We start from the raw sequence: 25,926 nt of genomic DNA, 5'->3' as shown, positions 1-25,926 counted from the left end.
GCCCGGTGCCGTCGGGTCGGGCTGAGCCGAGACGCCGGCAGCCGCGGCGGGACCGCGTTCCCGGCGGTGGGGGCGCCCACCGACTGCCCGCCCTTATGTTCCCCGCGCAGGACACTCTGCCCCGCGGCGGGCTGAACCTGAAGGAGGAGCCGCTGCTGCCCGCCGGCCTGGGCTCGGTGCGCTCCTGGATGCAGGGCGCGGGCATCCTGGACGCCAGTACCGCGGCGCAGAGGTAAGCGCTCGGACGCGACCCAATGCGCTCGGGTTGGAGGGCTGCGCGCCGCCTTCTCTCAGCCTGCCGAGCTGCTGGGGCGAGGGGCTGGGGAGCCCCAACTCTGGACAGTCCCGGCAAAGTCTCCTGCCTACCCGGCCCCGAGCGCCTCTGCTTCCTCGGGAGGATTTGGGGCGGGCCGGGGCGGGACTTCTCCCACCTCTGCTGCGGTCCTGGCTCTGATTTCTGATTTCTGACTGTCGCTCGGGGGCCGGGCGGTCCACGGCTCTGGAGTAGAAGGTGTCCCCGCTGCCTGCAGTCCCTGAGCCGTGCCCCCCAGCCACGGGCCGTCAAGGAACAGCCAACCCCTGCTTCGTGGGCAGTCTCACTGCCTCTCCTTGTCCAATTCCGCGGCTCACTGCCAGGAAAGGCACAAAACCCAGCCCCCTTTCTGCTTTCCCACGCCCCTCAGAGTTGAAGGAGGGGTGTGTGCGAGAGCCAAGAAAGCGGCTGGGGGCTAAAGAGTGGGGAAAGAAGAGAGGTGGACAGTCGGCTTGACTTGAGGGGCTGGGGCTGGGGCAGGGCGCTCGGCCCCGCCTCTCCTCAAAGTGGTTTCCTGGTGGTCCTGGGGGAGGCATCGCGTCCCTGGGAACCCAGCACCCGTGCCCATCTCCTCTGATGCCTTTGCAGGAGTCTGGGCAGGGGGCCCGGGTGGGGAATGAACTGCCGGATTTGGGAAGGAAGTTTAAAAGGTTTGTTGACCTGTTCCTCACAATACCTGGACCACGGACTTTCTGTGCCTCTGCTTGTGAGCCCGTGTTCGGGGGGGGGGGGGGGGGGGGGGGGGGGGGGGGGGGGGGGGGGGGGGGGGGGGGGGGGATGTTAGCTCTCCTACCAGGAGTTCTCAGTGGTTAGGACTAGGGAAATGCTGGCTCTGCACGCCCAGGGCACTTGGGAGTTGGGCTTCCCAGAGATCTGAGCCAGAGCCTCAAGAGATTCTGATAGGGGGTCCCAGGGCACTGCCCCACAATTCACATTCCCAGGCCTGTTCAAGGGACACCAAGCCAAACCTCACCCCTTACAGACACATACCTTGTTTCACGTGCGAACCGAACCCTGTGTTTCTGCACCCCTGTCCTTCCCTGACTGTCAGGAGGGAGCGCTGGAGAGCTCTCTCTGGAGCTCATCGCTTTAAGAGTAGAGGGGTCTTGCCCATGAATTAATTTACATAGCTTTACTCATGATAGAACTACATTTCAGAAAAATGGGCACATAGAAAACTAAATTCCACCTTTCGAATACAACGACTGTTAACACCTTAGTGTAATTCCTTCCCATCTCTTTTCCCCTTCACATGTTTTTTTCTCCCTCCTGGGCTGTGCATTCAATCCTGCCTGTTTTTCTGCTGTTCTGGTTTTTCATTTAATTTGAGGTAGTCGGTCTCTTAATGGGGGGCTCCATCTTTTTCTCCACCTTCGGCTGTGGTGAGAGCTCCTTGTAAGAGTGGGTGAAGGGTTCCAGTGGGGCCTCTGGGGTGTAAGGTTCCTATTTCTCTCCCACCTGACCCTCTGTCCCTGTCTCAAGCCAGCAGATCGGATGAGAGGGAAGCATATGTAAAGAAGGTAGCACACCTGTGGTCTGTGTAGATACAGAAGTGCAGAGATGAGGCCCTTTGCCAGGGGATCTGACCAGCAGCAGTGTCGTCTGCACATGGAGGGGGGAGTATCGAGTGTCATTGAGGTGTCCAGTCTGAGTCCCCAGGGCCACTTGCTGGGACTCCGAAGGCTTCCCCAGTTTGGTGAGGGGTATTTCTTCAGGCCTGGGCTCCTTATCTGCCAGTCCAGAGACTTATAGGCCTCAGGACGCAGATTGGGAGCCCCCGCCCTCATTTGGTTGACGCTGGACCACCTCCTTCCACAGGGGAGCAAGCTAAACCTTTCTGCTCATTCTTCTAACAGCCTATCATCTCTCCAGTTTGTGTCTTGATCCCCAGTCAGTCCTCTGCTTTGGTCTTGCCCTCCTGAAACTTTGTCTGTCCCTACCTCCTCCTCTTCAACCTCTGCCCAGTTTCTCCCTCTCTCATCTCTGGGAAACGTGCCCAGGAGCACTCTTCTCCGAGGCTGCTTGGAATCTGACAGCTGTCTTTGATGTCTTTGCAACACAGCCCCCTGACTGTCAAGTCTTCTAGTTGTTTCCTTACATCAGAGGTCAACTTTTAATGATAGCACTTCCTTGCCATCCACCTCTTTCCTCCCTGGCTTGAAGGTTAAACTAACTCTGCCCCCTCCCCCTCCCCCCACCGGTCACCACCTCAGCCTCCTAGCCCACTGCCCCAGCCCCAGTATTTTACCTTCCCCCCAAACCATCTGCCATGCCCTGGGGGGACCATTTCTTTGGACATTTCCAAAGAACTTTTCTCTGCTCATGTTCCTCTCCAATTAAAAACTTTACTCACCCCTACTTCTTCCCAGGTATTCAGCATTCAAGGCTCATTCCCCCTCTGACCTCAAACTCCCTTCCGAGCCCTTGGCCTGATACTTGGCATCCAACAATGCCTCTTGAGACAGTTCCCCTGGCCCCCCGCATCCACAATACCCACCGAATAAAGTCTTACAGTCTCAGGGACCACACCTCACCTAAGCACCTTCTCCACCTGCACTCTCCCACTCGGACCACAGAAGCAGTTCTTAGAGCTGCCTAAGGATGCTGGCCAGAGGCCATGGTCAGCCCCGCCAGCCTGTGCCTTCCTTTAGGGCAAGGATCGTGGGCTTATTCATCCTGGTGTTCTCAGCACCAGGACAGGCTAGAGCACTAAGCAGAGGGGGCAAGGAGGTCTGCTGAAGGACACAGGGGTGGGTGTTAGAAAGTTCCCAAATCCCTTTCTGCTGAGCTCCCCTCTCCATGTTGGTGGTCTCCAAGAACCAGGTACTGCGCAGCCCGATTTTACAGAAGGGAGGGATGGAGGAGAAGGCCCAGAACCTGCCAAGATCGGTGAGGGAGGCTCTCTGCCAAGAGGAAGGAAGGTCTTGAGCAGAAGAGGGGTGGGGAGAAAATAGGGGCTCCCTGCCCTTGCCCTGGAGGCAGTAGGGGAGGGAAGGAAAGTCCAAGGCAGAGGGCTGGCAGGAACTTTTCAGTGGGGAGCTCTGCACAAGGCTTCCTGGCCAGCTCTGTGACTTCATCTCTGAGCTGCAGATCCCAGCCCCAGCCCGTGTGCCCTGGATGACCCTGCAGACCACGTCCTCTTGCCGAGATGCTCAGCCCAGCAGCAGCCCGGGGAGACCCCTGCAAGACCCAAACCCACCCTCCCCCTTGAGCTGGTCCCAGCGCACAGACAGGCCCTGAGAGGGAAGCCAGCTGGGGCTGCCTTTCCTGTAAGCAGCTGCAGGCCAGCCTCCCTGCTAGGAAATGCTTTTGTTTGCTTTAATAATTAATAGCCGCTCCTTAGCCTCGGACCTGGCAGGCAGGCCTGTGGGTGGGTGGCGAGGGAGTGGGCAGAGAGAAGCAGGGTAGGCAGCCCTATAGATGGAAGGGCAGGTGAGCTGGCCCCGTGAGACCCCTTCCCTCCCCCACCTCACTGGGGGACCTCGGTGGCCAAAACAACTTCCTGTGGTGGGTGATCCGCAGTGGGAATGGGGATAGGAAGCAGGAGTGGTGCAGTGGGAGCAGGGAATATGAAGCAGACCTACAGCCTCCCCTCCAGAAGACCCCTCTGGACACGGTTTGGAGCCTTGGGGGCCTCCCTCTGCCCACGTTGTCCAGGTGTGTGTGCGCCCCAGTGAGCCGCTGCTTTTATCTTCCTGTTCTGTGGCAGAGCTGGGCTCTGGACCTGTTGGGCAGAGCAGGGCTCAGCCAACAGATCTTGTGGCGGGGCCAGCAATGCCAGACCCCATGTGATGGTTATCAGCAGTCCCACAGGCCTCCGGGAGGTGGGGGCCTGCAGGGAGCAGGGCCAGTGGGACACTTGGAGGAAGAGATGAGGATGCAGAGAAAGGAGAAGCCAGGATGGGGAAAAGAAGAGCTGCAATTAGCAGAGACTTTAGGGAAAGCGAAGACAAAGGGAAGAGATGCTGGAGATATGCTTTTTGTTCCTTCCACCTCCTGGGGGAGCATAGGTTAAAAGGAGCCTCCCCCCACCATTGCAGATGACCTCGGGGCTTGTCCCCAGATCCCCAGCATCCCAGATTCCAAGGTAGATCAGGCCCAAGCCAAGACACTGTTCAGAACTTTGGGCCATCCAGCGGGCACGAGTGGGGGCTGGGGAAGGCAGGTCAGGAGGTGCCTCTTGGGGGGACACCAAACTCCAGCCTCGGCCCCTTGTCCTGTGAGGGGTTTGGGAGGATTGTTTTAAATTGCCCACATTTATTATAAGCATGTAGTCAAGGACGTAAGGAGCCCCGGGTGACCTGAGGAGACAGGGGAGACTGTGAGATGCTCTCTGTACTGGAAAGCTGTCACAGGGTCCAGCCGCTGCCCGGAGAAGGGTGTGTCCTGCTCAGCCTGGCCAAGAAGCGTCTCCAGGGACTGCCGTGGCCCCAGTAATAGCAGCCAGACAACTTTGCAGCCCCCCGAGTGTCCCCGCATGCACCCCTCATGTGCTTTAAGCACGGGCCACCTGAATGGCCCTGGCTGTGAAGGTCAGATTGTCCTTAGGGTCAACTTTAACCTGGAGTCCCTGCACAGAGCTTAGGAAGCCCATGCACCTCCCTGCCTGCGGCAAAGGTGTCCTCAGACCTTAAAGGAGCTGCACGAACCAAAGCTCTCCTGTCACAGCCACCTTTAACTTCTGGGCTGTTTCAGAAGAGAAGATGGGAAGGCGGTGTAGTGAGCAGTGGTGGAAATAGGAACATGAGGCCTTTCTCTTCCCAGGTCCAGGGTCTTTCGCACAAGAGCCACAAGAGCCAGTCCCCCACCACCTCAGCCCACTCCAGAGTTGATAGGAAACCGTTTGGAATGTTTTGTTGAAAACAATCTTTTTAAGAAAGCCAAGAGGTGTGTAATTTTTTCGGAGCCTCACAAAAGTGATTAAAGCGACTGTTTTTGTCACTCCGCTGCATTTATCTGAAAAAGGCGCTTCTGTGGCATGCTTTGCGCCCTAATGATGCTAAATAAATGACATGCCTCTGAATTATAGGCAGTTCTTAGGCATATCGGCCAAGTTGCACTCAGTCCTTGGGCTGTAATTTTACTGGCTTCCAGCACACCACAGGCCTCTGGATAACTGGTAGTTGGCACCCCACCCTTATCCCCTCCGCACCCCCACCATCATCTGCTTCCTGAGACCTCCGCAGGTGGCCAGAGCCAGAGCTTGCACACTAGGCCAGAAGTACCTTAGAAATGCTGCCCCCAGGAGCCCTCAACCAATGGCTGAAGTTGGTGGATAACTACCCCAGCTCCCTCCACCAGCCCTCTGGCAGAGAACTCTGAAGCACCTGTTCTAGGCCGTTTCCAGAGCTCCCGGTGGCCTGAGCTGCCATTGCCCACAGCAGTAACTTGTTGATAATGCACCCTTTATGGTGTGCCTTTCCCTCTCTTTCTCATTCCCCAACCTGGCCTAGGGTTTCGGGAATCATTGTTTGCATTTGAAGCCTTGCCTCTCCAGCCTTCAGGGATGATACTCCTGCTTCCCTTCTTTCTTTTAGATAAAGGATTCATAGCAATAGAACCTGCCTGCAGGTTTCTCCCCACAGCCTGGTGGCGGTCTTGGGCAACCTCACTTTGGAGACCACAGAATCAGAGACATTGGTCTTCATCCACAGCTCTCAGTCTCTAAGCCCAGTTAAGAGAACAGACAGTAGGGGCACCTGGGTGGCTCAGTTGGTTAAGCGGCCAACTTCGGCTCAGGTCATGATCTCATGATTCATGGTTTTGAGCCCCACGTTGGGCTCTGTGCTGGCAGCTCAGAGCCTGGAGCCTGCTTCAGATTCTGTGTTTCTGTCTCTTTCTGCCCTTCCCATGCTCAAGCTCTGTCTTTCTCTCTGTCAAAAATAAATTTAAAATAAGTAAATAAACAAAAACATTTAAAAAGCTATAAAAAAAAGAGCTGACAGTGGCTCCCTCTCTTACCAGTAACCCACACATCTGCACCCATGCAGGGGGTCTCGGACCTCTCCACGTTCCCCCCTGTCTATTTTCTGATTTGTTTGAGCGAATCCCTCTTTTCTTTCTTTGTGTTCTTTAATCTTGGCTTGTTTCCTCATTACAAGAGCATCAGCTCTTCCCATGGGGGAGAAGAGCAAAAGTCTCTCCTTACCCCTCCCAACCTTCTCCCTTGGGGACTTTGACTCCCACTTCGGGTGTTGATTGGTCACTTCCTGCATGTTGGGGGTGGGAGGTGCATGGGGAACTGGGAGAAGGAAGGATTGTCCAGACCTACCTCACGTTCTTGCTGATGTGCTAACCCTTATGTCATGCTCTGCCTCTTGTTCAGAGGAAATACCAGAATGCCTTTCAAGTACAACTTTTTCTATTTCACCTTGACCCTCTCACATTTCCAGCCAGAGTATGAACAGGGTAAAATGCAGACACTCACAGACCAGAAGCGAGTCCTGGGTGTACCCAGCAGGGGTATGGCTCACTCTGTGGTCCCCTCCTGGTCCTCAGGGGGCTGGAGCTGTTCCTCCTTTCGTTCTGTCCTTGGTCTTGATAGTGATCCTGTCTGGAGCTGTAAACTAGCCACCTGTCCCATTGTTTTGCCTGGATGTCTGTGAGCCTGGGAGGATGCCTGTGCCTCAGATCTGCTGAGCGAGGTGGGGAAGAAACATCGATGCTGGGCTGCCTCCGGAATGGAACTGAGCCCGGCCCCAGTTTGGGGTAGGGCACAGACGTGTGAGGTGGTGCAGCCCCTCCATGTCCCCCAGCTGGCAGCACTGGATACTGGTACACAGGCCCCAGGCAGGGGGCAGAGGTACTGGCTCCCTTTTCTCTCCCTGGGTTTCCTGACCTTTCTCCCCAGGAATCCTCTCTTGGATGGAGGGCAGCCCTGTGAAGGGAATTTGACTTTGGGACTTGGGCCAGACTTCCCAGGTCCAGGCCTGAGAAGCCAGGCAGGAACTGGCTGGCAGCCAGGACCCAGGACTGACTGATATTTGCCAAGAGGGATGGATGGATAGATGAGAGAGGAGATTCATGCCAGCATCATTGATTTACTCTTGGCCTGGGAGTGCAGGGGTGTCAGTGCAGAAAGGGTACATTGAGTGGTCTAGGGGACTGTGCTATTGGTTGGCATCCACCCCTTGTCTGTTAAGGCCCCTCTTCTTGGACCCTCCATCCCTGCTACCTGAGAGCCTTCTAGGCACCTTCCCTAGGCTAGCGGACAGAATACAGGGCACAGTGATAGGGGAGAGCTCCACAAGCCCACCCTCTTCCACCTTTTGTCCCTTTAGGTGGTCCTGGAACTCCACCCTGGGAGCACCTCCTCCCCTCCTAAACTGGTCCTGGGGCCAGAGGGCGGAGTCAGAGTTGCTGTCTCATTAGCATATGCATCAACAGTAATCAAGGACCTGCTGTGATCAAAGCTCTTCGGGCTTCCCTGCCTCTCAGCAAATGGGAAGCTGGAGGGTCAAGGCCAGGACTTGAAAGGACTTGTCACCTGAAAGGGAGGGGAGGAGAAGGCTGAGGAGGTGGGAAGCTGGAGGGAGAACATCCCTGCAGAAAGGAACAAAAGGATAAAGAAGCCTTGGTGAGGAAGAGAAGGTGTGGGTGGCTCTCCTCCAACTCCTTGATCAGAGACAAGCAGGACCCATCACTCTGTCCAGAAGTCACCATTTCACATTGACCAATGAAGCTCCCAACAGGCTTAAGCCTGTCCTTTTATTGTGTATGTATTTACTATAATACGTATGAGTAGGGGCATCTGGCTGCCTCAGTCAGTTAAGCGTCAGACTCTTGATTTCGGTTCAGGTCATGATCTCATGGTTCATGGATTCCGGGATCAAGCTCTGTCAGCACAGAGCCTGCCTGGGATTCTTACTCTCCCTCCATCTCTATCTCTGCCCCTCCTTGCTCCTTGCACGAGTTTTGTGCCCAGTGTCCTCACTCTCTCAAAATAAACAAACATTAAAAAAAGGACCCTGAATATGTATGAGTAAAAATACAACAAGCCTCTCAAGCCAGGATATCCCAGATATTATGGTTTTGCATGAAGCAGAGTAAGAGCAACTCATATTTACATGAAGAACCATATTAAGTTATGATGTGTATGGCAGACATTGTCATGGCGTCATGTCCTTGATGAGACTCTGGTCTGAATGGTCTGCAAGGCAGCAGCATCCCCCTCATCCTAACCTCTGCATCCCTGTGGCAACTTCTGTTTTTCCCACCCACCGCACCCTCCCCACAGGCGTCATCTTCTAAGCCCTGCCTGGCTTCAGAACCTTCTTGTGGCCTTTCATTGTATTTATCAAACCACATCCCTTAACAAAAGTATCTATTGATGCTTTAAAAAATATTACCCAAAACTCAGAAGCTAAACCAACAAACATCCATTATCTCACACGGTTTGTCAGCATCAGAAATCCGAGAGCAGCTTAGGGTTTCTGAAGAGACTGCGGTCATCTGAAGACTTCTCTGGGGTGGGTAGACCTTCCAGGGTGGCTCATTCACATGGCTGGCAAGCTGAGTGCTGGCTGTTGGCAGGGAACCTTGGTTCTTCTCCACATAGACCTTCTGCATGGCTGCTTGAGTGTCCTCACAACATGGCGGCCAGCTTTGTCCTGGTGGCTGATCCAACAAAACAAGGCAGAAGCCACCATGTCTTTTATGACTTAATCTTGGACTTCATAGACTCCCATTTGTGCCATATTCTATTGGCCCACAGTCTGGGAGGGGACTACACAAGGGTGTGAATGCCAGGAGGAGGGGATCGATCATAGGGCACCAACTTGGCTACCACACATGGTCTCCGTGAAGGCTTTCCCTCATTTCTCACAGAAAGAAGTCATTTTTTTTCTTCCTTTGCCTCTATAGATTTTTTTGTATCATAACATCTTTTGGGGAGCATCCACCACTGTGCCTCATGTTATAGCTCTCTGTATCTGTTGCCCTTCCCTTCCAGGCATTTAATTCTGGCCCCACTCAATGCCATGTGTCCAGTGCTTGGTACATCGTTGAGGCTGTGGAAATACTTGATGAATAGGGCTTTTGTTTTTCTTCTGCTCTAACCCAGGCCTTGCATCTAGGAATAATTTCTGATGAGCCAAGAGAAGGCTCTTGGCAAGGCTAGACCAGAAGGTCCTGCCCAAGGGAACCAGTGTGTTCCCAAAGTGTGGAAGCTGGTCCCTGTATACCTGGGGAGAGCACCCTGTGCCTTTAGACATACCCCAGGTTGTAGGCTGGGCAGACTAGTGGTCCCGAGCCAGTTTAATGTCATGGGCTGGGGTACAGTGGGTTGTTTGTCCCCGAACCTCCTAGCTGCCCCCCTGATGCTCTACAGGGCAGTCACAGAAGCCTCTGGTCAGTTAGATTGGCTGCTCACATGCGTGGTTTTAGAGATCAGCCTTTCAAAAATGTGGGGCCCAGGGAAAAACCTGCCTCCATTTTTGCTTGCTGTGACACTTGTCCCCAGCAGAGCCGGCTAGGGTGACCTCCGTCTGGGCGCCCTGTCTGGAACTGAGATCTCTGGCAAAGACAAGGGTCGAATGGGCCCATCCAACCTAATTTCTTTGCCCAGACTCTTGCCGTGTCAGACCCACATCCTGACCAGCTCACTGACCTGGTCAGAGGCGATGGGGTCTTTTTCTCTGGAGAGAGCTTCCAGTGGATTTCCAGCTCCTTTCCTCCTTGCAGTGGCGTGGGCCTGGCACGCGCACATTTTGAGAAGCAGCCCCCCTCCAACCTCAGGAAATCCAACTTCTTCCACTTCGTGCTGGCCATGTATGACCGGCAGGGGCAGCCCGTGGAGGTGGAGCGCACAGCCTTCATCGATTTCGTGGAAAAGGACCGTGTGAGAGGCTCATGGGCTCAGTGGGGCAGAGCATGGGGTGGGGAGGGAGGGCTTGGGGGGAACCCCCTCCCACTGGGCAGATGAATGGATAGCCTGTGAATGGGCTGGCAGAGAGGGGAGTGGAGTGGACGGAAGGGAGGGAGAGAGGGTGGGATTGGGTAGGGGGGCTGAGGAGAGGCTGCAAGATCGAGTGAACACCGAGCATCCTCCCCAAATTGTCCCTGCAGGAACCCGGGGCTGAAAAGACGAACAACGGGATCCATTACCGCCTCCGGTTAGTGTATAACAATGGTGAGTGAAGGCCAGAGGAGTTCTGGGTTTCCCAAACCTTGTGTGACATAGATGGCCCCCTTCCTCAGGGCTGAGGAGGGTCTGGCCCCAGGTGGGGAGGGTGTGGAGGCATCGGAGGCCCCAGCAAACCCTCTCCCCCTCCCCGGCCCTTAGGACTTCGGACCGAGCAGGACCTCTATGTGCGCCTCATTGACTCCATGTCCAAGCAGGTGAGCCAGCCCAGGGGATCCTCAGGCCCATCCTGCCCTCCCCTCACACCCCATTGGAGTATGCATCTTCATCCTTGCCTCCACCTCCCCCATGCTGCTCCTCCCCCACTGGTCCAGCTCCCACAGCCCGAGGGTGTGCATGGCCTTGCCCTCCAACCTAGAAAATGGTAATATTCGTACAAAGATCTTAGGTTGCATCCCCTAGGAGCCCAGCCTAGATGGGCCATTAGGTGCAAGGGCTTTATTGGGGAGCAGTGGAGAAACTCTCCAGAAGGGGAGGGAAGAAAGCAGGACAGAGAAAAGGCTGAGCGGGGCTCAGCAAGGGTGTGGTCCCACCCAGAGTCTAGCCTCAGCCTGATCCACAGGGAGCTCTAGAGAAGGAATGGCACCAGAGCCATTCCCCTTGAGGCAGGGAGGCCAGGATTCTGGACCCTGCATCAGTCAGTCATTGGCTGGGGACCACGCCTGGGAGAGTGTAGCCTTTCAGACATTTCCAGGCTAGGCAAGTGGGACTGTGCAGGGGACAAATGCAGAAGGAGTTGGAGGAGGTCCAGAGAGACAGGGACCCCACAAGCGAGGGCTGGCTGGGAGGCACAGAGGGTTATAAAGCGGGAAGCCAGAGCTGTGGTTTACTAAGCTCACATTCCCTGCTTCGGGGCAGAGTGGTTGCTGGGGAACCCTTGGGGAGGCTGAGCCAACAGCACAAGGGGGACACGCTGGCCTGGACTGGGGACGTGATAGGGATGGGGGGAGAGGCCAGAGGGACAGTGCTCCTGAACAGGAGACAGAGGTCCACTGGCGTCCTGGGAACAGTGGAGAAAGGGGTGTGTCTACCCCAACAACCTGACCTTGGTCCTTGTGGTCTGGGGACATCCCCAGCCTCAAACAGAGCTGGCTCTGGAAAGTGCTGTCTGTGGATAAACAGAATCTGCAGACCGAACTCATGCCACACTTGCCCATCCACACGCCCCCCCTCCGCCCCCTCCGCCCCCACTGCCATGATGATCTTGGTTTGGCCCAGATCACAGCTCCAGCTTTGCCTCCTTGGGCGCCCCAGAGACCCAGAGCAAGCTGGAGGGCATGATCTTCCCTGGGGGCAGGGCTCATCTCTCCCCTACACTTGGACTTGAGAGGAGCTTCCTTCCCCTCGAGCCTGTGCGCTCTCCCCTCTCCCGCAGGCCATCATCTATGAGGGGCAGGACAAGAACCCCGAAATGTGCCGAGTGCTGCTCACTCATGAGATCATGTGCAGGTGAGAAGGTTTGGGTCCCTTGCACCTTGCCCCTCAGTCCCAACCAGGGCCTGCCCCTGACCACTGAGGCCCCCCTCCTCCTCACAGCTCCCTAGGGAAGCCTGGTGGGGGGAGGCGGTGAGGGAGGAGGGAGGCCCTTGAGCACAGTGCTGGCTGAAGAGAGAGTCCTTGAGGCCCCATTAGCCTGGCCTGTTTATGTGGCTTCTCCAAGTGTTTTTGTAAGAGAGGCCTCCTGCCACCACTGGAAAGCTGAACTAATAAAGCTCAGGGGAGGTTTGCTGGGGAGGAGGGCAGGGCCGGGCCTCCCGGATTAGCTCTGGAGCTAGAGAGAGGAAACTTTGCCGCCTCCTAGGTGAACCTCAGGGTCCTCCCTCAGGGGCATGGGGGGAAGGGCAGTAGGGGGAGGACACAGCTCTTGACTCCCCTTCCTTCATTACCCCAGAGCTTGGCATTTCTAGGCAAGTTCCCCTCAGGAGATGCCAGTCCTACAGGGTTCTCAGAGGCAGCTCCTCATGCATGGAAAAGAGAATAATATTCAAAAATCTGGTTGGGACACTGCCTACCTTTGAGAAGAGTAGTGACGAGGAAGAGGCATGAGGGGCTCTGATCACATGGTCTTATTTGGTCTGGGCACCGGTTGCATGGGAGGGTTCACTTTTTCATGATTTATAAGCTGCGTGCTTACAATTTGAGCTCTTTTCTACATGTATAAAAAGTGTCCAGAGGGGCGCCTGGGTGGCTTAGTCAGTTAAGCGTCCAACTTCGACTCAGGTCATGATATCACGGTTCGTGGGTTCAAGCCCCGTATCAGGCTCTGTGCTGACAGCTAGCTCAGAGCCTGGAGCCTGTCTTCAGATCCTGTGACTCCTTCTCTCTCTGACCCTCCCCTGCTCACGCTCTCTCTCTCTCTCTCTCTCTCTCTCTCTCTCTCTCAAAAATAAATAAAAACATTTTAAAAAAAATTTTTAAGTGTCCAGAGAGAGAGAGAGAGAGAGAGAGAAAGAAAGACCCTGTAGGTGGCCAGCAGCCAATGTTTCCTGAATCTGCCAGGAGCAGCATGCCTTTGGGACACGGGTTCCCAGGCCAACCTTACACTGAGGACTGAGCTCCTGGGTCTCTGTGAAGACCCTTCCTCTCCCCCAGGCTCCTGGGAAACATACTCAAACATAGGGCGTCAGCCTTCTCATCCTGAAGCATGTGTGTGAACTCCTGCACCCGCGCATGTGCCCGCGCGTGCGCACACACACACACACACACACACACACACACACACACACCCCTTCTCCTTCACTCCCTTCCTCCTTCCCTCTCTCCTCATCTTCTCCCAGCCGGTGCTGTGACCGGAAGAGCTGTGGCAACCGGAACGAGACGCCCTCTGACCCGGTCATTATTGACAGGTACTCCCTGGAGGCCCTGGGAGGGCAGGGCGGGCTGGGTTCAGCCACCCTCCCGCTGGTGGCTCTAAGCAGAGAGAAACTGTCAGAATCCAGGGAGCTCCCAGCCCTGGCCTCTGGTGGTGGGCTTTCTGGGGCTGGGCTTAGTGTGTTACCTGTGGAAGGACACCACTCCCTGAAGCAGGGGTGGGGGGTGGGGGCCGGAGGAAGGGAACCAGAGCGAGAGCATGGGCTTGGAGGACTGAGGGGCTGACAAGGGAAAGGCACGGAAAGCAGGGTTCTAGTCCCTGGTCCTGTTCTACCTCTGCACTGCTTGACATGATGCCTCTCAACTTCTGTTTTCTTCGTTTGAAAAATGAGGATGGATATACTTGGTGGGTTTCAGTCACAGGATCGTCAAGGATTGTGCATGTAAAAATGCACTCTCTCACCATGATTTTTAAAAAATAATTTTGTTTCTTTTTGAAGAACAAATACATAGATAAAGTACGGAAGTTCCAAAGGTACAAAAGAGACCCCACCCCTAGGTTCAGCGGACTGTATGCACTCTTTTGTGCCGCACCTTGTTTGAAACTTCTAACAATATGTCTTAGAGATCATTCCATATTGGAACATAAACCCCCACCCGCCGTATTTCCTTTCAATGGATAAGACATTCACAGGAGCAAAAATTCAGGTTTAAAAGAGTTTGTGGGGTGGCGGGGGGATGTCGCCCACCTCTGCTTCTCACCCATCCATCACCCTCCAAATAAGCAACCGGTTAGCAGTTTCTTGGGACTCTTTCTTGAGATCGTCTGCACGTAGATAAGAAAATACAGATACATATTCTTTTTGTACCTTTCCTTTTATGTTTATAAAAATAGTGGCATGCTAACTGTACTTTCCAGCTCCTTTCCTCTTCTCTAAAAAACATGTATATCTGAGAAGTTATATCAGGACATAAGAAGTCTCTGTCTTCTTTTTTGTGACTGCAAAATATTCCATGGGATGGATAAGCTATAATTTCTTATAGTCTGCCATTGCTGGACATTTTGGCTGTTTTCGTTCCTTTTTGGTGATAAAATATTCTGCAGTGACTGACTTTCTCCATGTGTCACTTTGCACATATGTGCATTTGTATGAAGGATATTTTTAAAGCAGCATTGCTTGGTCAGAGGAGATGTGCATTTGTAATTTTAACAGTTATTGTCAGTTTGCCCTGTGTGGAGATTACACAGCTGGTATTCATTTTTTTTTATGTTTTTAATTTATGTTTGAGAGACAGAGAGAGACAGGGGAGGGTCAGAGAGAGAGAGAGAGACACACACAGAATCTGAAGCGGGCTCCACGCTCTGAGCTAGTTGAGAGCACAGAGCCAGATGTAGGGCTCGAACCCACGGACCGTGAGATCATGACCTGAGTCGAAGCCGGACGCTAACCGACTGAGCCACCCAGGCGCCCCATACGCAGCTGGTATTCATACCAGAAGTTTTGAAAACACCTGTTGCCCACACTCTGGCCAATTAAATACATTTTTTATTGATTCAACAAATTTTTTTTAATATTCACTCTGTGTCAGGGTCTCTTCTATGTTCCGCGGATTAAGCAATGACCGAAACAGGCAAAAAGGCTTATGATTATGGGCTTATGATCTAGTACAGGGGGTGGACATGAAAAGAATGAGTGAAATGTGTATTATGTTAGACGGTGATAACAGCCAAGGAGAAAAAGCGAGCATCAGGAAAGATCAGAGAGTGCCCAGGAAGGGGGTATTGCAGGTTTAGAGTATTTAAGGAAAGCCTCACTAAAAAGATGATATTTGAGCCAAGATTTGAAGGAAGTAAGAGAGTGAGCCATGTTTGAATCCAGGGGAAGAATATTCCTGGCAGGAGTGTACCAGATGTGTTTCAGGAGGAGTAAGAAAGCACAGGCGCCTGGAGCAAGAGGGACCACGGGAGGGGATGTGTCGGAGAACCAGTGGGTCGGGGTGGGAGGAGGGCAAGACCATGCAGATAGGTCCTTGTAGGTTGCATATAGATCATTATAAGTGCTTTGGCTTTTATTCTGAATGGCACGGAAGCCATGGGCGGGGTGATAGGTGGGGCAGGCAGGGGAGGTTTGGGGAGGAAAGAGATGGCCTGATTTATGTTTTAGCAAGATCACTCTGACCCGTGTGTTTGAGAGGACCTGCAGGAGGTAAGGGGGGAAGCAAGGAGATGAGTTAGGAAGTCAGTACAGCTATCCAGGTGAAAGTAAGTGGAGGCTGTTGTAGAGGGCATGTTAAGAAGCGGCAGGAGGTGGTTGGATGTATTTCATAGGCAGAACTGACAGGATCTGTAATGGAAGGACAGACAAAGTGATACAGAGAGAGGGGAGTTAAAGACATACCCAGGATTTCTGAGCTGATCAACCTAGAAAGACAGAGTTCCCATTTACTGAGGAGAGAATTCAGGATGAGCAGGTTTGGGAGGAGGAGGTCAGGAGTATGGTGTTAAGATGTTTATTAAATGTCCAGGGGGAGTTGATAAGCAGCTGAAAACATGAGGATGGATCGCAAAGGAAAAGTCCAGGCTGCAGATAGAAATCTGAATGAATGAAATCATTAAGAGAATGAATGCTGTATGAAAATAGAAGAGGTCCAAGAGCTGAATCTGGGGTGTCCAGTGTTTAGAGGTCATGGAGATGTGGAACCAGCAAGGAGAATGAAAAGGAGCACCTACGGCAGTACAAGGAAAGTCAGAGGGCTGGGGTGTCCTGGAAGTCTAGATAAGAAAATGTTCTGGGGGATGGGGTGCTGGGGTGGCTCAGTGGGTTAAGTGTCCGGCTTCAGCTCAGATCATGATCTCATGGTTCACGGGTTTGAGCCTCGCATCAGGCTCTGTGCTGACAGCTCGCTCAGAGCCTGGAGCCTGCTTCAGATTCTATGTCTCCCTCTCTCTGACCCTCGCCTGCTCACACTGTCTCTCTCTGTCTCTCAAAAATAAATAAAAAACATTAAAAATTTAAAAAAGAAGGGGCACCTGGGTGGCTCAGTCAGTTAAGCCTCCGGCTTCGGCTCAGGTCAGATCTCACGTTCGTGGGTTCGAGCCCCGCGTCAGGCTCTGTGCTGACAGTTAGCTCAGAGCCTGGAGCCTGCTTCCGGTTCTGTGTCTCCTTCTCTCTCTGCCCCTCCCCCTCTCATGCCTGTCTCTCTCTGTATCAAAAATAAATTTTAAAAAAACATTAAAAAAATTTTAAAAAGAAGAAGAAAGAAATGTTCTGGGGACACCTGGGTGGCTTAGTCAGTTAAGCATCTAGCTCCTGATTTCCATTTAGGTCATGATCTCCTGGTTCATGAGATTGTGCTAGAAAATTGAGCCTTGTTTCAAGCTCCATGCTGGGCATGGAGCCTGCTTAACATTCTCCCTCTCCCTCTCTCTCTCTCTGCATTGCCTCCTCAAAAAAAAAAAAAAAAATCCAAAAAGGAGGCAATAATCAACTGCATCAAATGGTGCTCAGGGATATGTTAAAAAAGACTGAGAATTGATCACATTTAGCAATGAGGGGGACATTGGTGACCTGAACAAGAGCTATTTCAGTGGAGTGCAGGAGCAGAAGTCTAGAAGGAGAGTGCCTGAGAACAGAAGAGAAACTAGAGGCGATGAATAGAGGAGCTCTGGGTTTGCTCTAAAGGGATCAGAGGGGCACCTTGGTGGCCCAGTTGGCTAGGTGACTGACTGTTGCTTTCAGCTCAGGTCATGATCTGGCAATTAGTGGGTTCAAGCCTGGGGCAGGCTTCCGCACTATCAGAATCCCACTGCTTGGGATTCTTTCTCTCCCTCTCTCTCTGCCCCTCCCCTGTTCTCACACATGCATGTTTTTTTTAATGTTTATTTTTGAGAGAGAGAGAGTGCAAGTAGGAAGGACAGAGAGAGGAAGACACAGAATCCGAAGCAAGCTCCAGTCTCTGAGCTGTCAGCACAGAGCCTGAAACAGGGCTCGAACTCAGCTGCAAGATCAAGACCTGAGCCGAAGCCAGATGCTCAATCAACTGAGCCACCCACGTGCCCCAAAATAAACAAAATTAAGAAATCAGAGGAATGAAGTGGTGGCAGGAACACAGTGTAAGGTCAAGAAAAAAATACAGCTTCTTCATATGCTGAAGAGAAAACCTAGTAGGAAAGGGGGAAACTGATGCAGGAAACAGAGGTGGAAATTGCTGAAGCCATGTCCTTTAGTCAGCAACGGGCATGAGATCCCATGCATGGACTGGTTTAACTGGGAGTGCAGCCAGTTACCCATGGACAGAGCAAGGAAGTCAGAGAACCTGGGCCCGGAAGTGGGCAAATCGGGACATCTTTCCTGATTGCTTCATTTTCTTAGTGTAAGGGAAGCAAGGTCAACAGTGGAGGATAAGAATGGAGAAGGAAACACTAGGGCATGAAATAGTTGTCCAGGAGGATGAGTGGACCATGGAAATGGCGTGTGATTACCAAGCAGCACAAAGGACCTGCCTCAGGTTTATGGTCATAAGTGAGAAATTTTTGCAGCCACACTGAGCTGCATGAAAGGGCAGGTGCAGAACAGGTGAGTGGCTATGTAGAAGCAGAGTTCAATGCCAGGTGACTGCATTGAAACATGAGATGGCAGGGAGTGAAAGGTGTATGCAAAGGGTGTTTACGAAAATGGGAACTAGGAATTTAAGCTAGATAGGGAGAGGAATATGGGCAGGTGAAGAGAAAGCAGGATGCAAGGGACGTAGGTTCTGATGAGGGGAACCGTTTTGGGGGTTGAGGTACCAGAAAGGGGATGGAGGTTAGAAGATGGTTAGACTGTGGGTCCTCTGTAGGTAGAATTATTCGGGGATTACATTTATCAGTGAGATGTGGCCAAGAGAAGGTAGAGACAAGGTCACCAGAGGAGTAATGCTCGTGGAATACAGAGGAGAATGTCTTAGAAGAATTATCTATCTATATTGATACTGAAATCATCAAGAGTTATGACAAGATTGTTGTTCAAGAGTGTATGTATTTATCCAGTGGTAAAATCTTCAAGGAGTGAAGGCAAGCAAACTTGGGGGTTGAGAAATGCAAGAAGTGGTCACTGTACTTTTTTTTTTTAATCTTTCTCCACCAAAGTGTACTATAAATTTCATTTCTTACTCTAAGGTTGAGCAGTTTCAGGTACTAAAATCTATTTGTATTTCCTTTTCTGTGGACGATCTGTTCATATCCTTTGCTTATTTTTCTTTTCTTTTTAATGTTTATTATTTATTTTTGAGAGAGAGAGAGAGACAGAGCGCGAGCAGGGGACGGGCAGAGAGAAAGGGAGACACAGAATCTGAAGCAGACTCCAGGCTGTGAGCTGTCAGCACAGAGTCTGATGCAGGGCTCGAACCCACAAACTGTGAGATCATGACCTGAGCTGAAACCAAGAGTCAGACGCTTAATTGACTGAGCCACTCAGGTGCCCAACATTAAAAATGTTATTGACACCACCGATATGTTCTTTTACCATCTTATACCACTGCCTACCCCCTCTCCTAAAGGTGAGAAGTAAATGATTTGTGCAGTGCAACTCTCTAAAAAATAATTTACCTCAGATTGTGAACAGTATGTTTAGTTGTGCTTTTTTTTAACTTTATAAAAATGATATCATATTGTAGTAGTCTTCTAAAATTTTAAAAAATTGTTTCTGTATTTAGCTATAGTTGGTTGTGCTTTGTTTTTGCTATTAGAAGTGAAGCTGCCCTGAACATTCTTGCTTGTCTCTCCTAATTTGAACAAGTACAGGAGTGTGTTTAGGATGTAAATCTGAGACTGGAACCGCCAGGTCACAGGGTGTGCACATGATTAACTTTAGGAGTCAAGGTCAAGCCATTTTTCAAGATGGTGTTATTTGTTTATTGGTATTTGCATTACTTCTGTTAAGGTTATGCTAAAGTCTTGCCCATTTTCTTTTGAATTGTTTAGGTTTTTATGCTGATTTTAATGGTTTTTATAAACCCTAGATACTGATCCTTTGTAAGGAAAGTATATTCCAGGTATTACAATGTAGTTGAATTTATCAATATTTTCCTCATGGTTTTTACTCTGTGTTTTAAGAACTCTGTCTTTGCCAAGTCGGAAAGATATTCTTCTGTATTTTCTTGCAAAGGTTTTAACAGTTTTTTAGTTTACATTTAGATTTATAATCATGTAGAACTAATTTGGGGGCATTATGTGAATTAAGGAATCATTGTAATTTTATGTATGAATCTCTAATCAGTATCATTTATTAAATATTTCATCCTTTCCTACTTACCTGCAGTACCATCTATATTCGAAGTCAGGTTTCCTTCTTTTTGTGGGTCTGTCTCTAGACTCTTTATTTTATTCCTTTGATCTATTTGATAATCCCTGTGCTAACATCACATTTTTAAATCACTGTAGATTTATAATAATGATATAAACAAGTGTGTAGGGCAAGCCTCCTACCCTCTCTTGTTCTTGAGGAGAATATTGTATATTTTAGCCTTTTGTGTTTCCATATAAATTTTAGAATTCATTTATAAAATCATACCCCCCCCCACACACACACACACAAAGATCTTTGGGTGTCTTGATTAATATTACAATTAACTTGTACATTAATTTGGAAGAGAATTCACATCCTTATGCTCCTAAGTCTTCCTATCTTCCTATCCATGAATATGGTGTCTCTCTCCATTTATGTATATTTTCTCTAATGCCTTTCAATAAAGTTGTGTAATTTTCCCAATAAAGTCCACATATACTTAATTTTTCACTAATTTGCCCATTCAATAAATATTTGTTGAGCATCTACTATGTACCAGGCATTGTTCTAGACTCTAAGAATACCAGAGTAAATAAACCAGACAAAAGTATCTGTACTCATGGAGGGAGAAGACAGAGGGAAGATAGGCAAAAGCAATAATTCTAAGTATGCTAGAATGTGATATGTGGAAAAAGTAGAGAAAAATAAAACTGATCAGGAATTTGGGGGTTGGGGGAATGTGATTTTTAAATGGAGTGATCACAGTAGGCCAAATTGAGAAAGTGGAGTTTGAGGAAAGATTTAAAGAGATGAGAGATGAGCCATTCAGATGTATGTGCAGCTTATTTCTAGTACAATTTATATTTTGTTGCTGTTATAAATTATATCTTTTATTATATTTTCTAACTCTGTTGATAGAATAGAGAACTGCAATTGATATTTGCATGTGGATCTTTGTCTTTAGATTTATTTTGCTTTTTCTATATAGACAGCCATCTTATGCAACCTTGACTGTTTTTTTCTAGCCAAGTCTTAAATATTTTTTTCTTACTTTATTGCACTGGCTAAACCTCAAGTACAGCATTGAGTACAAGCAGTGGCAATGAAATTCTTATCTTGTTTTTTATTTTTAAGAAAATGTTTTCCAACATTTCACTATTAAAAATGTGGTTAACTGTAGCTCTTTGGTAGTGTAGTCCATCAGGTTAAAAAAGTTTGGTAAGAGATTTTTGTTCTGGGGGGGCTTTTAAAATCATGAATGGATGTTGAACTTGACATGTTGCTTTTCTCTGCATGTGTTTAATTGATTAGATAGCTCTTCTTCAAACTATCAATGCACTGAATTTCATCAATGGTTTTTCTAGTCCTGAATTACCAGTGGTATAAATCTAAATTGATAATGGTTCACTATCTTCTCTACATGCTGTAGGAATTTGCATTGTTAATAATATTTTTAGAGTTTTTGCAATTATGTTCAACAATGATTGGTTTGTAATTATCTTTAAATGTCCATGTATGATTTTGACAGTTAGTGATATACCAGCCTCAAATAATTAAAAGGGACATGTTTATTCTTTTACTATTTGCTAGATGAGTTTGTATGAGTTCAGAATGATTTGTTCCTTGAAAATGTGTTATAATTTGCCTTGAGTTTGTGGGAATGAGGAAGAGAGAATTTTTAAGCAATTGATTCTTTTTTAAAAATGGCCATAGACTATTTAGACCATATGTTTCTTTTTTATTTTGTTTTGGTGAGTTATATTTTTTAAGGAATTTATACATTTTACCTAAGTTTTCAAATCTGTTTCATAAAGTTGTTCATAATGGTCTCTTATCTTTTTGCTCTCTGCTGTGTTTTTAACCATGAACATTTTCCATTCCTGATATCAGTTGTTTGTATCATATCTTTCTCTTTGGTAAGTTTTGTCAGCAATTTGTCACTTTTCTAAAACTTTTAGGTTTATCAATCTTTTTCTAATTTCGTGTGTTTGCTTTGCATTACATTAATTCTGAATTTATCTTGATTTTGTCCCTTTTGCCTTCATTGGATTTGTTTTGTTTTTTCCTAATTTCTTGAGTTGGATACTAAGTTCATTCATCACTGAACTTCTTCCTTACTAATGCAATCATTGAAGGCTACCACATTTCTTTAAAGTACTACTTTTACTCACATTTCATATCTCATATTTTTATTATCACTTGGTTTCAAGGATTGTTAAATGTCTGTTATGACTTCTTTTTCAATGCATGGGATAGGTAGAGGTATGTTTCCTTACTCTTTATTTTTAAAGTAACTTTGTGACGTATAATCAATATGCAATAAAATGCACATAACGTATACAATTTGAAAAAGTTCTGACATATGTATATACTGATGAAACCATCACCACAATTGAAATAGTGAGCATATCTCTCAACCCCAAAAGCTCTTTCATGCCCACTTGGAATCTCTCCCTCCTTCGCCTTACCTCCATCCTCAGGGAACCATTGATCTGCTTTCTGTCATGATAGATTTATTTGCATTTTTGTAGAATTTTTTATAAATGAAATTATACAGTGTGTGCCTACAATGTGCGTCCAGGTTTTTTCACTCAGCATAATCTTCTTTGCGTGTTTCACCCATGTTGTTGCTTGTATCAGTAGTTCATTTCTTTTTTATTGCTGAGTAGTATCCCATTGTATGAATATAGCGAAATATGTTTGTGCCAATATCTCTTGATAGACATTTGGATTATTTCCAGTTTTTTAACTATTACAAATAAGCTTTATGAACATTTATGTACAAGTCCTTTTATTGACAAGTGCCTTCAATTCTCTTGAGGAAAATCCTTAAGAGTGATGATTGGATCATATGGTAAGAGTATGTTTAACTTTGGAGTACCTGGGTGGCTCAGTTGGTTGAGCATCCAGCATCAGCTCAGGTCATGATCTCACGGATCGTGAGTTCAAGCCCTGCATTGGGCTTACTGCCAGCAACCCACGGGCTGTTCGAATCCTGTGTCCCTCTCTCTCTCTGCCCCTGCCCCCGCCCAAAAATGAATAAACATTTTAAAAAAAGAGTATGTTTAGCCTTATAAGTAATTGCCTGATTTCCAAAGTGGTTGTACCATTTTGCACTCCCACCAGCAGTGTATGAGAGCTGTGATTCCTCTACATTCTCATCAGCATGGGAATAGTTTATCTCTTGAATCTGAGCGATTCTCATAGGCACATGGTGGTATCTCATTGTGGTTTTAACTTGCACACCCCTAATGACTAATGATGTTGAACATCTTTTCATGTGCTTATTTGCCATCCATATGTTTTCTTTGAAGAAACATCTGTTCAAATCTTCCACAATCACTCCTCCTTTTTATTGGGTTGTTTTCTTATTATTGAGTTGTAGGATTTCTCTATCTTCTATGGATGAAAGTCAGATATCTATTTTACAAAAAAAAATTTTTCCAGCCAGTGGCTTGATTTTTCATTCTCTTAACAGCATTGTTTGAAGAGTACAAGTTTTTAAATTTTTATGAAATCCAGTGTATTAATTTTTTTCTTTTATGTATTATGCCTTTGATAGCTGAATTTGATTTGATAGCTAAAAAATCATAAATAAATGACTTCAGCTCTCATTCTAGGAAACCAGAAAAAGGAGGTGAAATTAAATCCAAAGTAAGCAGAAGAAAGGAACTAATCAATATCAAAATAGGAAAGAGATAATCAATGAAACCAAAAGCTGGTTCTTTTAGAAAATCAATAAAATGGATAAACCTATAGCCAGACTGATCAGGAAAAAAAGAGAAGACACAATTTGCCAATATTAGAAATGAGATTGATGACATCACTATATATTCTAGAGATATTAAATAGATCAGGAATAATATGAACAATTTTATGCCAACAAATTCAACAATTTAGAGCATTTATAGTTAATGTGATTATTAATATGGTTAGGTTTGAGTCTATTATCTTGATATTTTCTTTCTGTTTGTCCTTCTGTTCTCATCTTTGTTCTTTTCTTTTTTCCATTCCTTTAGATTATTCAGGTATTTTTATTATCATTTCAGTTTATTTCCTTTGTTGGCTTATTAGCAAAACTCTCCTGTTATTTTAATGATTGCCTTAGGACTTAAAGTACACATCTTTAAGTTATTGCAGTCTATCTTCAATTATATCACTTCATTTATAGTATGCTATTGTTGCCAGAATTCTATTTTTAAATGTTATAAATCCATCATACTTTGTTATTTTTGTTTAAACAATTACTTTTTTTAGTTTATTTACTTTTTGAGAGCACACAAGTAGGGGAGGGGCAGAGAGGGAGGATCTGTGCTGATTTGAGGCTCAGACTTATAAACCATCAGGTCATGACCTCAGCCAAAATCCAGAGTGAGACACTTAACCAACTGAGCCACCCAGGCACCTCAACAGTCAAATTACTTTTTTTTTTTTTTTTTTAGAGAAACAGGGACAGCACAAGTCAGGGAGGGGTAGAGGGAGTAGGAGAGGGAGAGAGAGAATCCCAAGCAGGCTCCACACTCCCAGCACAAAGCCCAACGCAGGGCTTGAATTCACAAAGCCATTAGATCATGACCTGCGCCTAAACCAAGAATCATATACTTAACCAACTGAGTCACCCAGGTACCCCCAGTCAATTACTTTTAAAGAGATTTTTAAAATATGAAAAATATCTTCTCCATTTACCTATGTAGTTACCATTCTTTACTGTAGACCTAGATTTCCATTTTTCTTATGCCTGAAGGGGATCTTTAATATTTGTACAGTACTGGGTAGAGAATTTGGGGTTGACTCTTGTTGTTAAGATATTGTTCACTGTCTTCTAGCATGTCTTTCTTTTTTTAGAGAGAGAGAGAGAGTTGGGGAGAAGGGCAGGGAGAGAGAGAGAAAGAATCTTAGGCAGGCTCCACACTTAGCACAGCGCCCAATGTGGGGCTCAATCCCATGACCCTAGGATCATGACCTGAGCTGAAATCAAGAGTTGGAGGCTCAACTGACTGAGTCACCCAGGCTCCCTTCTCTTGCATTTCTGATGAGAAATCTTATACCATCATTATCTTTGTTCCTCTGTACATACATGTCTTTTATCTCTGACTGCTTTTAAGATTTTTCTCTTTATTATTCATTTTTAACAACTTGATTCTGATGTGCCTTGGTGTAGTTTTTCTTCATGTTTCATATGCTTAGAGTTCATTGATCTTTTTGGATCTATGGAGTTACTGTTTTCATTACATTTGGAAAGTTTTTTACCATTACTTCCTCAAGTTTTTTTTTTTGCACCCCACCCCTTTAAGGATTCCAATTACTTAAATACCAAACTGCTTGAGGTTTTCCTACAGCTCACTGACATTTCATTTTGGGGGATTTTGTTTTGTTTTGTTTTTCATTTTGGATAGTTTCTACTGTTATGCCTCAAGTTCACTAATCCTTTCTTCAGCAATGTTTCATCTGTTGTTAATCCCTTCCAACATATTTTTTTATCTCAGACATTGTAGTTTTCATCTCTACAAGTTTGATTTGTATCTTCTTTATCTCTACTTAAATTTTTGAATATACCAAATACTGTTATAATTACTCTTTAATGTGTTTTCCTGCTACTTCTAACATCTGTGTCTATTCTATTTCAATTGATTGATTATTCTCATTATGGGTCTTATTTTTTTTGCATATTGGCACACCTGGTATTCTGTAATTAGATGCCAGACATTATGAATTTTTCCTTGTGGGTGTTGGATATGTTTGTATTCCTATAAATCTTCTTGAGCTTTTGTTCTGGGATGCAGTTAAGTTACTTGGAAACAGTTTGATCTTTTTTGAGTCTTGATTTCATGATTTATTAAATGGTTCCACAGCAGCATTCAACCTAGGACTAATTATTCCCTATACAAAAGTAAGACCTTCTTGAGCACTGTACCTAATCTCTCATGAATTATGAGTGTTTTAAGTCTTGTTAGTAGCAACAGGCACCATTCCCATCTCTATGTGAGCACCAAGACTATTCTCTTTATTCCTTTCGTGTGGTCATTTTATTGGGTTTGGGTAATTTTGCTATATGCACACACTGCCCAATACTCTACTAAATACTCAAAGAGGATGCTTTAATAATATGTTATATATTATATGTTATATATTAAATTATAGTTTCTGGTTTCTCTTTGCACCTAATTCCTCTCTAGGTTTTCCTATGAAATCTAGCTACCTTGGTGTCTATGGACTGTCAATGTATCTCCTCAATTCTGGGTCCTGCTGGGCTCTGTCTCAGTTCCCCCTCCTGTGCTGTGGAAGGTGCTGGAAACTCTCAAAGCAATATGCTGAGACATTTGTTGGGTTCATCTCATTTATTTCCCACCCTTTAGGGATCACTGTCTCTTGTTCTCTGATGTCCATTGCCCTGA

The 25,926-nt window shown here is 47.4% G+C and overlaps 1 protein-coding gene across 2 annotated transcripts in view; it reads left to right on the top strand.

Moving 5' to 3' along the window:
* Nucleotides 1–65: 65 nt before the first annotated feature.
* EBF4 (EBF family member 4) overlaps nt 66–25,926 on the top strand; it is a 56,938-nt gene continuing 31,077 nt past the window's right edge. For both annotated transcript variants that reach the window (XR_003901356.1, XM_029918587.1), the window contains exons 1-6: nt 66–232; nt 9,995–10,151; nt 10,379–10,442; nt 10,596–10,651; nt 11,830–11,903; nt 13,232–13,300. Coding sequence is in view for 1 of the 2 variants with exons in the window: in XM_029918587.1 (XP_029774447.1) it covers nt 96–232; nt 9,995–10,151; nt 10,379–10,442; nt 10,596–10,651; nt 11,830–11,903; nt 13,232–13,300 (557 nt within the window). In the remaining variant the exon portion in view is untranslated. The remainder of the gene's footprint in view (nt 233–9,994; nt 10,152–10,378; nt 10,443–10,595; nt 10,652–11,829; nt 11,904–13,231; nt 13,301–25,926) is intronic.

Source organism: Suricata suricatta, chromosome 12 (assembly GCF_006229205.1).
Source record: "Suricata suricatta isolate VVHF042 chromosome 12, meerkat_22Aug2017_6uvM2_HiC, whole genome shotgun sequence".
Lineage (NCBI taxonomy): Eukaryota > Metazoa > Chordata > Mammalia > Carnivora > Herpestidae > Suricata > Suricata suricatta.
This window is presented reverse-complemented; position numbering and strand designations above follow the sequence as displayed.